General features: G+C 46.9%; 1 protein-coding gene across 2 annotated transcripts in view; it reads left to right on the forward strand.

The window, feature by feature from the left end:
* NT5C3A (5'-nucleotidase, cytosolic IIIA) overlaps positions 1-13,378 on the forward strand; it is a 33,604-nt gene extending 20,226 nt beyond the window's left edge. For both annotated transcript variants that reach the window (XM_056857377.1, XM_056857378.1), the window contains 8 exons: positions 256-354; positions 1,019-1,088; positions 1,741-1,787; positions 3,557-3,642; positions 6,031-6,120; positions 10,412-10,574; positions 10,899-11,099; positions 13,200-13,378. In XM_056857377.1, the coding sequence (XP_056713355.1) occupies positions 256-354; positions 1,019-1,088; positions 1,741-1,787; positions 3,557-3,642; positions 6,031-6,120; positions 10,412-10,574; positions 10,899-11,099; positions 13,200-13,301 (858 nt within the window). In that variant the 3' untranslated portion in view covers positions 13,302-13,378. The remainder of the gene's footprint in view (positions 1-255; positions 355-1,018; positions 1,089-1,740; positions 1,788-3,556; positions 3,643-6,030; positions 6,121-10,411; positions 10,575-10,898; positions 11,100-13,199) is intronic.

Consider the following 13,378-nt stretch of genomic DNA (forward strand, 5'->3'; position numbering starts at 1 on the left):
AATGGTGGTGTAGCCCCAAACAGCAGTTCCATGCGGGTTTGGGGAATTTGCTTGTGTGGCTTGCTCACCTTGGTACAACAAACCACTTGGGAGGTGCCGCAGCTGCGCCATCCCCAGCTGCCGCAAAACTACCCTCCCCTTGGATTGTGCTGTTAATATATCTACTACTGTACCATTAATGGTCATATGTTCAAATTGTAAAATGTTTGTGTCTTTGTAAAATTAATATCTATTTTGATTTTTCTTCTCTTCTAGATGCCTGAATTTCAGAAAAAGACTGTCCATATCAAGGACCCAGAAAGAGTGGAAGAAATTATCTGTGGCCTCATCAAAGGTGGAGCTGCCAAACTTCAGGTGAGAAACAAAGCATACTTGTATTATTAAAAAATCGTGTTTTGGTTTATGGAGACAAAATAAAAAGGTTTTAAGAGAGGATGCAGAAATCTTACATTTTCCTTGAGTTCTACAATTTATGTTAAAATTCTTAGTAAATGCCTCCTCCAATTCACATATGTAATTTAATCATTTTAAATCATTCCTTGAATAATTTATTATGTTAGTGCAGGGATACTGAATATGTCATATTACCTATGTCTTTCTTTTAAATTTAACTTAACATTGGGCTTATGTCGAAGGCTTTCACGGTCAGAGTTCATTGGTTTTTGTAGGTTATCCGGGCTGTGTGACCGTGGTCTTGGTATTTTCTTTCCTGACGTTTCGCCAGCAGCTGTGGCAGGAATCTTCAGAGGAGTAACAGTGAAGGACAGTGCCTCTCAGTGTCAAGTGTGCAGGACAATGATTCAGCTCAAACCCAACCCCTTTCTGACTATATATTACTCTTCCTATACACTTGACACTGAGAGACACTGTCCTTCAGTGTTACTCCTCTGAAGATGCCTGCCACAGCTGCTGGCGAAACGTCAGGAAAGAAAATACCAAGACCACGGTCACACAGCCCGGATAACCTACAAGAATCAATTGGGCTTATGGTTTGTAACTGGTTTCTTCATTTTTACAGATAATTACAGACTTTGATATGACATTAAGTAGATTTTCCTACAATGGAAAAAGATGTCCAACATGTCATAGTAAGTACCATTTGTTATAAGAATTTTTTTTATCAAAATATAGTCTGAGACATTGCTGATACTTTGTTATACTTCAAAGTAACTATTAGAATTGCAATAAAATATAGTATTTGAGATCAGTATATTTTTCTACATATAACGCGCACAATCTGGTCATTTGGGCTAGTAACCTCAGAGGTTTTTGCCTTCCCTAGCAGTTCATTCCATGGCTCATTTTTGACGTTGCATTTTATTTTATGTAAAACTTATTGTACACTTAGTTCAGTACTACTTTCAGTTTATGCACATAAGAACTTCTATATGAATCTAACGTACGGAGACCTTCCTGTAGTAACGGGAATTAGAGTTAATGACTTTTGCAAGCTAAAGGTTGCTCAGATTTGCGCCCAAATGTGTCTTGCCAGTTTCAGTATTCAATCTATCACTAGCTCTGCTAGCTACTTAACCGGTTGAAACAATTGCATTGTCGAGAGCAAGTAAGAACCTTGCATTGGTTTGGATCCCGTGGTGTTGTTCCTTCAGCAGGGGTTCTTTCCTCCAGCAGAAGGAGCCTTCTGCCAGAGACAAGTGCCTCTTCTAGAAGATCGGCAGGATCCATCTCAGCTTTTTGTTCTACATAGTTTTTTCTGATAACTTTGTGAATGTCTTTCAGACATCATTGACAACTGCAAACTCATCACAGATGAATGTCGTAAAAAGGTAATCATTAATCTGACAATATGCTTTTTGTATCTATTTCAGTTCTTCCTACTTCTTCTTTGCTAACTTTACCTTTTGAAGTGCAAAACCAAAAGTATTAACTGTAGAATATTATGGAACAAGTTATTTCCTGGTTCTTTTTAAAAAAGTATTTTATTAAAAATTTCAAAAAAGAAAAGAACACACTTGACAAACTCAATCATTCCCATACATACAATATAGCCAAACTTCCAGGGGATTCGTTTTGAATTTATCGATTCAAACTTACAAGAAAGAAAAAAAGCACAGCTGTTTATCAGTACCCTGCTTACCGTATTTTTCGCTCCATAAGACACACCTGACCATAAGACGCACCTAGTTTTTAGAGGAGGAAAACAAGTTTTTAGAGGAGGCTTTAAAGCAGAGTCCCTGGAAGCCGTGCGGGGGGTCTTGAAAGTTCTCCGCACTGCCATCCCAGGCAGCACAGAGCACTTTCAAGACACCCCCCCGCCCGGCTTCTAGGGACTCCCTGGAAGCCTGGCGGGGGGGGGTCTTTAAACTCCTCCGCGCTGCCATCCCAGGCAGCACAGAACACTTTCAAGTCCCCCCCCCCCCCGGCCCGGCTTCCAGGGAGTCCCTGGAAGCCGGGCGGGGGGGGGAGTATTTAAACTGCTCTGCGCTGACTGGGATGGCAGCATGGAGAACTTTCAAGACCCCCCCGCCCGGCTTCCAGGGACTCCCGGGAAGGGGTGGGGGTGGGGGTTTAAACTGCTCTGCGCTGCCTGCCCAGGCAGCGCAGAGCAGTTTAACCTCCGCACACACACCCCGCTCTTCCCTGTCCCGAGGCTCAGCTGTTGGGCGGATCCCCGCTCTGCGCTGCCTGGGCAGTTTAACCTCCGCACCCACCCACCCGCACTTCCTGGTCCCGAGGCTCAGCTGTTGGGCGGGGACCCGCCCAACAGCTGAGCCTCGGGACCGGGAAGCGTGGGGGGAGGGGGGAGGTTAAACTGCTCTGCGCTGCCTAGGCAGCTTTGCCCTTCACCCCGGGGCCGGATTCCCACACATTCGCTCCATAAGACGCACAGACATTTCCCCTCACTTTTGAAGAGGAAAAAAGTGCGTCTTATGGAGCGAAAAATACGGTAATCTTAGATTTTTAGAAGTAATATTGGTCATTTCTACCATTTCTTTTTATCTTAACTTAGTTTATAATCTCTATTTACCATTCCATATTAAGCTATATCATGTATCCATTGAGTTTATTATCTTTATATTGCTATTCTAGTTTCTAGTAAGCACAAATATACCTTGACCCCTCTTTACTAAGTTATAATTTCAGTTTTACATAATGAAAATAAGATGCCCAGTTCTTCTGGAATTTTTCCATCAAACTGCCTTTCACCAGAATAGATAGTTTTGCCATCACTGCGTATTCTGCCATTTTGTCTTGCCATTTTCCCATTTCTGGAATTTCTTCTTGTTTCCAAGTTGATGTCAAAACTGTTCTTGCCGCTGAAGTTATTTCCTGGTTCTTGAATTGAATGTTAAAGTTGTGTGGAAGGTAGTAGTTACCAAACACTTTATCTCTACGAAAACAACCGTTACAGTGTTTCTTTGCCATATTAATTACAAATACATAGCAGGACAGGTTTCAGATGTTATCACTCACTCTGGTAGCAAATGTGATGGTTCCTTGTAAATCAGTAGGGAAACAAAACATGACCAACCACAGACAAGGTAGTGGTTTCTGAATAATTGTGTAAAAGCTGTAACTTGATTTTTTTTTCCAGTTGCTACAACTGAAAGAAATATATTATGCCATTGAAATTGACCCAAATCTTACAATTGAAGAGAAGTATCCTTACATGGTTGAGTGGTGAGTTTATGAAAGGTGACTGACTGCCTTTCTGTAAGGGTTAATATTATGGCTACTCTTAACATCTAAATCAGGGGTCCTCAGACTTTTTAAACAGGGGGCCAGTTCACTGTCCCTCAAACACTGTTGGGGGCCGGACTATAGTTTGAAAAAAATATGAACAAATTCCTATTCACACTGCACATATTTTATTTGTAGTGCACAAAAAATAAGAGAAACAATGCAATATTTAAAATGAAGTACGATTTTAATCAACATAAACTTATAATATTTCAATGGGAAGTATGGGCCTGCTTTTGGCTAATGAGATGGTCAATATCCGGTTCCATATTTGTCACTGCTAGTCATAGCAAGTGATGCAAGTGTTCATCAGTTAGTCTGGATCTGGTTGGAGATTTCAGATGTTTCATTCGGGAAAAAGTCTGTTCACAGATATAGGTGCTGCCAAAGATGGTTGCAATTTTGAGTGCATGGTTCCTGAGATTAAGATATATCTCAGAGGAGAGAGATGCAGAGAAATTAGTAAGGCTGCTTGATTTGAATGCTTCTTTTAGAGAGTCACAGTTCTGTAGTTCGGCCAATTCCATTTAGTAAATCGGATCGACATTTTCAATGTCAACAGAAAATGGGTTCCGGAAAAGCTGTACATCCTGTCCATGGAGATGAAGCTCTTTAAATCTAATTTGAAACTCCTTTTGTAACATTTGTAGTAAATCCACACATGTTTTGTTTGGGAATGCAACTTTCCGTCTTTCTCACAGGGACTCAAGGAGGATTACGTAAAGTGAGTCAACACAATCAACCAAATTGGATATCCAGTAAATTGTGGTCCCCAATGCAGTGCCCCTGGGTGCCATGGCACCCACCAAGTGTTTTTAGAAAGTGGTTATAGGTTGTATGAGCAGTGTGGAGAAGGTGACAGTATCAGACTAGAATGGGCAAGGACTTGGGTTCAAATCCTGACAACAACATAGAATCTTGGAGTTGAAAGGGACCACCAGGGTCATCTAGCCCAGCCCCTGCACAATGCAGGAAATATACATATACCTCCCCCACACACACCCACAGGGACCCCTACTGCATGCACACAGTCACATGCACACAGAGGGCAATTTCACACTTACTGAATAACACACTTTCAATCCACATTCAATGCACTTTAACAATCGTTTGCAAGTGGATTTTGCAGTTTCACACAGTAAAACCCAGCTGCAAAATGCATCGACAGTGGACTGAGAGTGCATGTGTGAACGCTACCCAGGAAGAGCCCGCCCCCTTGTCACACATGGGGGAAAAAAACCCAGCAGACACCGCCACAAGACACGCGTCAGCCGCTTCCTCAGGTGCACCCCCTCCTCCACGGCTCGGTCCCTACCCAACACTCGCCCCACCCTGCTCTAAGCTCCGCCCCCACCACGAGACACGAGTCAGCCCCTTCCACACTTCCCCCCCACCCCTCGCTCCCTGCCCAACACTCGCCCATCTCCAAGCTCCGCTTTCACGGTCAGAGTTCATTGGTTTTTGTAGGTTATCCGGGCTGTGTGACCGTGGTCTTGGTATTTTCTTTCCTGACGTTTCGCCAGCAGCTGTGGCAGGCATCTTCAGAGGAGTAACACTGAAGGACAGTTTCTCTCAGTGTCAAGTGTGTAGGAAGAGTAATATATAGTCAGAAAGGGGTGGGTTTGAGCTGAATCGTTGTCCTGCAAAAAGTATCAAAGGTAATGTGCTAATCATTGTCCTGTAAGTATCAAGATAATGTGCTAATGAGGGTGTGGTATGTTAATATGGAACCATTGTATCCTGAAGTGATCTGTTAATGTGTGAAATCCAAGGCTAATCTGCATGGCTATTGTGGATTGTAGTCTTTGTTAGTCTGGAGGTTTTCAGGACAGGAAGCCAAGTCTTATTCATTCTTAAACTCTCTTCTTTTCTGTTAAAGTTGTGCTGATGTTTATTTGAGGGGTTATTTGGGGGGAAATTTCAAACCCCCAATGTTGTTGTTTTTTATTGTCAGGTTTTTCTGCAAATGTAGGGGGTCCTCCAAGTTTGCAGAAACATCAGTTTAGTGCAGGTGTGGCCCCAATCCATTGATTTAGATATCCACAGGGGGCACACTTGGGAAATAGTATATAGATGATCTATCTTATGATGGAAGACTTTTCACTGTACATTTTTAAAGAGTGGTCTGAGAATTGGTTTTGTCTGGTATGTCTAACATTTGCTGTGACTATTTTAAATTCAACACGTTCAAATTATTTTAAAGCATTTAAAATAATTCTCCAAAGACCAGCCACAACTCTTTTTTAATGTATATTCTTCTGTGTATGATGGAATGAACTCTCCACCTACGTGCATGTGCATAAAACTTAAACTTCATTTTCGTTTTAGGTACAATAAATCACATGCTTTGCTTATTGAGCAAGGACTGCAAAAGGACAAGTTTACAGAGATTGTGAGGGAGTCGGACGTTATGCTGAAGTAAGCAAGCTTCTTCTTAGTAGTCTGTTCCTTTGTGGTTTCATAGGTACTGTACAGTACCACTTCACGAGGAAAAAGTTTGCTGATGCTTTCAGAAATAAGAAGCTGTGCTAAATATTGTATGCCTGTATGCGTTCCACTAAGGACTAGTTGTTATGTTACAGTTGTGGGAAGAAGTTGCTTCCATGTGGTTGGGCCTTGTGTTCATCCTATAACTCCTGTATTCGAAAACTTACAATGGAAAAGAGAGATGACATGGTCATGTACCCAGTCTATCAGACTGAACCTGTTATTGCATCACAATGGTAACATGAGAACTGGACTTTTAAAAAAGGTTGTGATGTTTTAATGTGTGAGTTTTACATAACTAAAACTAAGAAGAAATTGTTTTGGGGATGTCTGTGCATATTTATGATTTTCCTTTCCATAAAAAAGCAGCTCAGATATTGTTAGTAGTCTTTGAAGATAACTGTTGGTGCTGTTATGATCATTGAGTTGTGATACAATACTGTTTCCTATTTTTTTCCGGAAAATCTTTACTTCAGTACTGGACTTAGAATTAAAAGTGCCAGTGATTTAAAGTTTAAGGAACTTTTCATCAATGTTGCAGTCTCTAAAAACAGGCAGTAGTTTGAAAAACTTACCAGGATAAGGAATTTAACCAGCTTGCTAAGGTCCAAAGTTACCAGACCTCAATAAGATTTTTCCTTCCCAGCCTTATTCGTCACCCACAAGAGAATTAAAATCTTTAACCACTGCCACCAATAAGAGATAAATATTTTAAAGTTTTATTCCTCCTATTTACAAAAACCTTTATAAGGACATTCAAAAGTCCTCCAAAAACACCATTCCACAGAAATTTCTCAGGCTACTACTTTAGTTACCCTGCATTCACACTGAACATCCAAAAAGAAACAACTGTGTTTTCCTACCAATTCCTTTGTTGCAAGCAAGCCCGGGTAATTCCTGACCCATGGGGTGACGTCACATCCCGACGTTTACTAGGCAGACTTTGTTTACGGGGTGGTTTGCCAGTGCCTTCCCCAGTCATCTTCCCTTTACCCCCAGCAAGCTGGGTACTCATTTTAACGACCTTGGAAGGATGGAAGGCTGAGTCAACCTTGAGCCGGCTACCTGAAACCAACTTCCGTAGGGATCAAACTCAGGTCGTGAGCAAAGTTTGGACTGCAGTACTGCAGCTTACCACTCTGCTCCACGGGGCTCTTAATTCCTTTGTTAGTATGGATCAAATTCAGTGAGTGTAGATGGGTACAGACCACATTTGGGGGAATATAATTACACATATTTGGGGGGAAAGATTTAGTTGTGTTTTTTTTAGTGGATACTAATAACATATTGAATAAGCAATCTGCTCATAACGTTCTGAGCATTGGAAAATCAGAATAGGAAATATGTACATCATTATCTAAACCCGCCCTGAGGGAATTCAGGTAGCGAATTCCTGCTTCCCTCATGGCTAAAATTTAGATACTCTCAGTTGACTATGTCAGCCACATCCCCCCCCCCCCAACCATGTCCCCCACTTGCTTTAACAAAAACATCCTGCTCTGTTCCTGCTGAGATCTATTAGAGTCAGCCTGGTGCAGCGTTTGTGTTGGGATAGGATCTGGGAGACACAGGTTCTGATCCCCACTCTGCCAGGAAAGCTCACTGGGTGACCTTGGACCACTCTAACACTCACCTACCTCGCAAAGTCGTTGTGATGATAAAATTGAGGAGAGGAGAATGGAGTGAGCCACTTTTGGCCCCCATTGGGCTGTAAGGCAGAAGTAAATGAAGTACATAAATATCACCCAGTGTTTCAGGTTTCCAGCATCATCTGTGTCCCCTATTTATGCTAACACTTGACTAGGTCAGGACTGTACCTCCTTCTTCGGCTAATCACAAACATATCTTTGCATTTCTGCCAGAATGGCAGACACCAACTGAAATCTAGCTTGGAAAATCTGTGGCTCTCAGGCAGGGAGAAGGCTAGAAAGGATTTAGACTAACCTCTGAGCGTTAAGAAGGCAGATTTTATTTCTTTTCCCACCCAGAAATGAAAATTATATACAGATCACCTGTGGGGCCATTTCTCCACAAGCTGTAAAGTTCTCATTATAATATTAACGGTAGAATGAATGTGTAAGTAGGGGTTATAGTACAAAGGAGGCTGTTTTTATATTCAGATTCACCACGTTAAAGCTCCCCCTTCTTTGCTTTACAAGAATGCTTAGATTCCCCCTCCTGTTTTTCCCCCCATTCGATGGAAGTGATAAGACCTGGCACGCAGGCCAGACTGCAACCTCTTGCAGTGCCTTCAGTCATGAGGAAGGCAGAATCAGACATTGCAGAGGCAAAAGGTTTTTCTGTCCTTGTCAAGCAGCCTTTGACATGTGTACCAAACAGCAGAATGCCAGACCAATTTGTTTGTAATCCTGAGGTGGGTGAAGCTAACCACACCCTCAGTCAGATACTTATAAGAGTCAACTGGAAATAAAAACCCCCTGTGCAATGAAGCAGTGACTGAGCTGGTGCTTTCATGTCCCCATGGACCCCATGTACAATGTCCCCCAGGTATGATGTTCCCCTTCCCCCCAGAGGGCATCACAACATTTTCTAAAAGAACACAGATTCATGGGTGTGGATCGCAGATTTCTGATAAAGCATTTTAAAATATTGAGGTCATGGACTACCGTATATACTCGCGTATAAGCCGAGTTTTTAAGCTCAAAAAAAGGGCTGAAAAAGCCGGCCTTGGCTTATACGCTGGTCAATACGGTAGAGGGGAGGGAGGAGGGAGGGGGGAACTTACCGCCGCCATCTTTTCTCTGCCGGGAGAGGCTTCCAGAGCCTCCCTGCGGCCGCGGGGAGGGCGCTCGGCCGCCCCCGCCGCCTTCTCCCGGCCGGGAGGGGCCTTCAAAGCCTCCCTGCGGCCGCGGGGAGGGCGCTCGGCCGCCCCTGCCGCCTTCTCCCGGCCAGGAGAGGCCTTCAAAGCCTCCCTGCGGCCGCGGGGAGGGCGCTCGGCCGCCCCTGCCGCCTTCTCCCGGCCGGGAGAGGCCTCTAGAGGCCCTCTGCGGCCGCGGGGAGGGCGCTCGGCCGCTCCCGCCGCCTTCTCCCGGCCGGGAGAGGCTTCCAGAGCCTCCCTGCGGCCGCGGGGAGGGCGCTCGGCCACCCCTGCCGCCTTCTCCCGGCCTGGAGGGGCCTTCAAAGCCTCCCTGCGGCCGCGGGGAGGGCGCTCGGCCGCCCCCGCCACCTTCTCCCGGCCGGGAGAGGCCTCTAGAGGCCCTCTGCGGCCGCGGGGAGGGCGCTCAGCTGCCCCCGCCGCCTTCTCCCGGCCGGGAGAGGCCTCTAGAGGCCCTCTGCGGCCGCGGGGAGGGTGCTCAGCCGCCCCTGCCGCCTTCTCCCGGCCGGGAGAGGCTTCCAGAGCCTCCCTGCGGCCGCGGGGAGGGCGCTCGGCCGCCCCTGCCGCCTTCTCCCGGCCGGGAGAGGCCTCTAGAGGCCCTCTGCGGCCGCGGGGAGGGCGCTCGGCCGCCCCTGCCGCCTTCTCCCGGCCGGGAGAGGCCTCTAGAGCCTCCCTGCGGCCGCGGGGAGGGCGCTCGGCCGCCCCCGCCACCTTCTCCCGGCCGGGAGAGGCCTCTAGAGGCCCTCTGCGGCCGCGGGGAGGGCGCTCGGCCGCCCCCGCTGCCTTCTCCCGGCCGGGAGAGGCCTCTAGAGGCCCTCTGCGGCCGCGGGGAGGGCGCTCGGCCGCCCCCGCCACCTTCTCCCGGCCGGGAGAGGCTTCCAGAGCCTCCCTGCGGCCGCGGGGAGGGCGCTCGGCCGCCCCCGCCACCTTCTCCCGGCCGGGAGAGGCCTCTAGAGGCCCTCTGCGGCCGCGGGGAGGGCGTTCCGCCGCCCCCGCCGGGCCGCACCACTTCCCGCCACCAGGAGCGGCCGGGGGGGGGGGCCTCCTGCAGCTGCAGGAAGGTCACCCCCGCCGGATCCGCCGCTTCCCACCGCCAGGAGCCCAGAAGGTAAGTCTGCGGGGGGGAGGGGTTATAAGCCGACCCTCGGCTTATACGCGGGTGCCTAATTTTTCCCCATTTTTGGGGAGAAATTAGGCACCTCGGCTTATACGCGGGTCGGCTTATACACGGGTATATACGGTAAGAAGCTACTAATTAAAGAAAAGTGTACCATCATCTTGCATATTCATAAACATTTGTGTGTGGGGGGGGGTTAAAGTAATGTCTTAGCATTAAAGAGCTGTAATGCAGTTAGGCTTACATTGTTTTCTTATCCTGCTTTACAGAGAAGGATATGAGGCCTTCTTTGATAAGCTCCATGAGCATAATATTCCTGTATTCATATTTTCTGCTGGCATTGGTGACATCTTAGAAGAGGTCATCCATCAGGCAGGTGTCTACCATCCCAACATCAAAGTAGTTTCCAATTTCATGGAGTTTGACGAGAATGTAAGTATAAAAGTGTCTGATAGCAAATTATATATTATATAATATTCAGTTCAAACCCTCGCTATATTATATAAATGGGCTATATAGCTGCCCACCCAAGCAGAAAATGGGGATATCCTTTCCTTTTCATAAAGTAATTCTGTACGTTAGATCAGATTTACTAAAAGGAAAAAGGGTTCCCCAAAAAGTAATGAACGGTCCCATTTTTTAATTTTAAAAAATTGTTCTTTACATGATAAATTGCATGATTGAAGTGTGTTGTTAAGAACAGAGTTTAAAGTATGCTTGCATAGCCTTGGAATTTACTTTTGTCATATTTAACAGGGTGTACTGAAAGGATTTAAAGGGGAGCTGATCCATGTTTACAATAAACATGATGGTGCCTTGAAGAACACAGAGTACTTTAAACAGCTAAAAGAAAATAGCAACATCATATTGCTTGGAGACTCCCAAGGAGACTTAACTATGGCAGACGGAGTGGCCAATGTGGAGCATATTCTCAAGATTGGGTATCTTAATGATAAAGTAAGTTAGCATTTTATTGGTAAGCACAAGGGGTGTGATATTGTAAGGTGCTGGATGCTATTTAACTAGGGCTGTTGAAAAAAATAATTCAGTATGGTTCGGATTCGGCCAAACCCAGACCGGCTTGGGTCCGGTTCGGCCCAATTCTGACCCCCCCCCTTCGGGAATGCCAAATTCGGCAGGAAATTCGGCATTTTCCCGAACAAATTCGGGAGTCCTGGGAAACCAGGTTGGGGGGGCTTTAAACTCCCCACCTAGGCTCCCGGCCCCAATGGCGACCCGCGGGAGTGGGGGAAGGAGCCCCCCAACCCCTATTTACCAGGGAAGGGGTCCATCAGAGCGCGCCGGAAGCTGAAAATCCCGCTCCTGGAGTTTTCGGAAGACCCACCCATTAGCTGCCCAGGCAATGGAGCAGTTTAAACCCCCCCTGCCCAGTTTCCTGGGAGTCCCAGGAAGCCGAGCGGGGGAGGGAAGTTCAGCCATGGGCTGGCAGCACAGATCACTTTAAAGAGCCACCCCGACCCCCTTCCCGGAAGCCTGGAGAAGGGGTGGGGGTGGGTCTTTTAAGCAATCTGCACTGCCAGGGCTGTCTGGCAGCACAGATCACTTTAAAGAGCCACCCCGACCCCCTTCCCGGGACTCCCGGGAAGGCGCGCAGGGGGCCCTTTAAATAGATGTGCGCCTCCCGGCCAGGAGGCACATATCTGTTCCACCCCCCCTTTAAACACCCCCCCCTTTAAACATCTGGGAGGCGCAGACCTGTTTAAAGGGCCCCCCGCTTGCCTTCAGGGAACCACCTGAAGGCGCGCGGGGGGCCCTTTAAACAGGTTTTGTGCCTCCCAGCTGGGAGGCGCAGCTCTGTTCCACCCCCCCTTTAAACACCCCCCCTGTTCCACCACCCCCTTTAAACGGATATGTGCCGGGAGGCGCATAACCTGTTTAAAGGGCCCCCGTGCGCCTTCAGGGGGCCCTTTAAACAGGTCTGTGCCTCCCAGCTGGGAGGCGCAGATCTGTTTAAAGGGGGGTGGAACTGTCTTTACAGTATACATTGATTTCCTTGATTAGTCTGTCCTAATTTGTAAAGCCATTATATTTACTTGATAGGGGCAGTATTTAATAATAGCTATAGCCTTTTTGACTAATATTCTTGACTAGTAATCAGATTTAATTGTAAATGTCTCCTCAAAGCTGATTACAAGAAAAAATCAAAATTGCACCATAAAATACATTAGTAATGAAACTTCAAACAGCAGATAAAATCAAGGTAAACCAGAGTGGTGCGAAACCAAAATCAAACAGCATCTGAATGTTTCCCTGACCAGTCAGAAATATTTTATTATAATTGTGAATAATGATAAATATGTCTTGTTGAAATATAGTAAGTAATCTAAAGCCTAAAAATATCTGTATATTGAAGTTCTCTAGTTCTGTGGTTCTGTATTTATAGTATAGTTTCAATCTGCCTAGGAATTTATGAGAAAAAATTTACATTACCGTATTTTTCGCTCCATAAGACGTACTTTTTTCCTCCTCAGAAGTGAGGGGAAATGTCGGTGCGTCTTATGGAGTGAATGTGCGTCTTATGGACCCTAGCCCAGTCCATAAGACACACATTCTAGCTTGGAAGGAAGGCGGGCGGGGCGCACAGCCGCTCTGTGCGGCCCCCCGCCGCCTCCCAGCTGGCCGTCGGGGCAGGGAACGCTGGCTCGCGTCATTCTGGCGCGCCCAGCTCTGTGCGCCCCCGCCCCGACAGCCAGCTGGGAGGCGGGGGGGCGCACAGAGCGGGCCCGCCCTCATCCCAGCTGCCCGTCAGGGCGGGGAACGCCGGCTTGCTGGGAGGTGGGCTCTCTGTGTGCCCCGCCCTCCAGAGCGACGCAAGCCGTCGTTCCCCGCCCCGACGGCCAGCTGGGAGCGGGGGGGCGCAGAGCCACCGTTCCCCGCCCTGACGGCCAGCTGGGGGGGGGCGTCTTATGGTCCATTGCGTCTAATGGAGCGAAAAATACGGTAGTTTGTAGCCAAAAAAAATACACTTCTGACACTTATTGGCAAGTTATAGCTGTTTCTTGTATTACCTGGCTTTTCTTTAATTCTTAACACTAGGTTGAAGAACTGCTGGAAAAATATATGGACTCCTATGATATTGTTCTGGTGAAGGATGACTCTTTGGATGTGGCCAACTCAATCCTGCAGAAGATTCTGTAACCTGTTTTCACCAGGATTTGATCTTTCCTCCCAATGGAGGCAGATGGACAGAGCAGCATGTTCATGCTATCTTAGAA

Source organism: Euleptes europaea, chromosome 11 (assembly GCF_029931775.1).
Source record: "Euleptes europaea isolate rEulEur1 chromosome 11, rEulEur1.hap1, whole genome shotgun sequence".
NCBI classification, from domain to species: Eukaryota; Metazoa; Chordata; class Lepidosauria; order Squamata; family Sphaerodactylidae; genus Euleptes; species Euleptes europaea.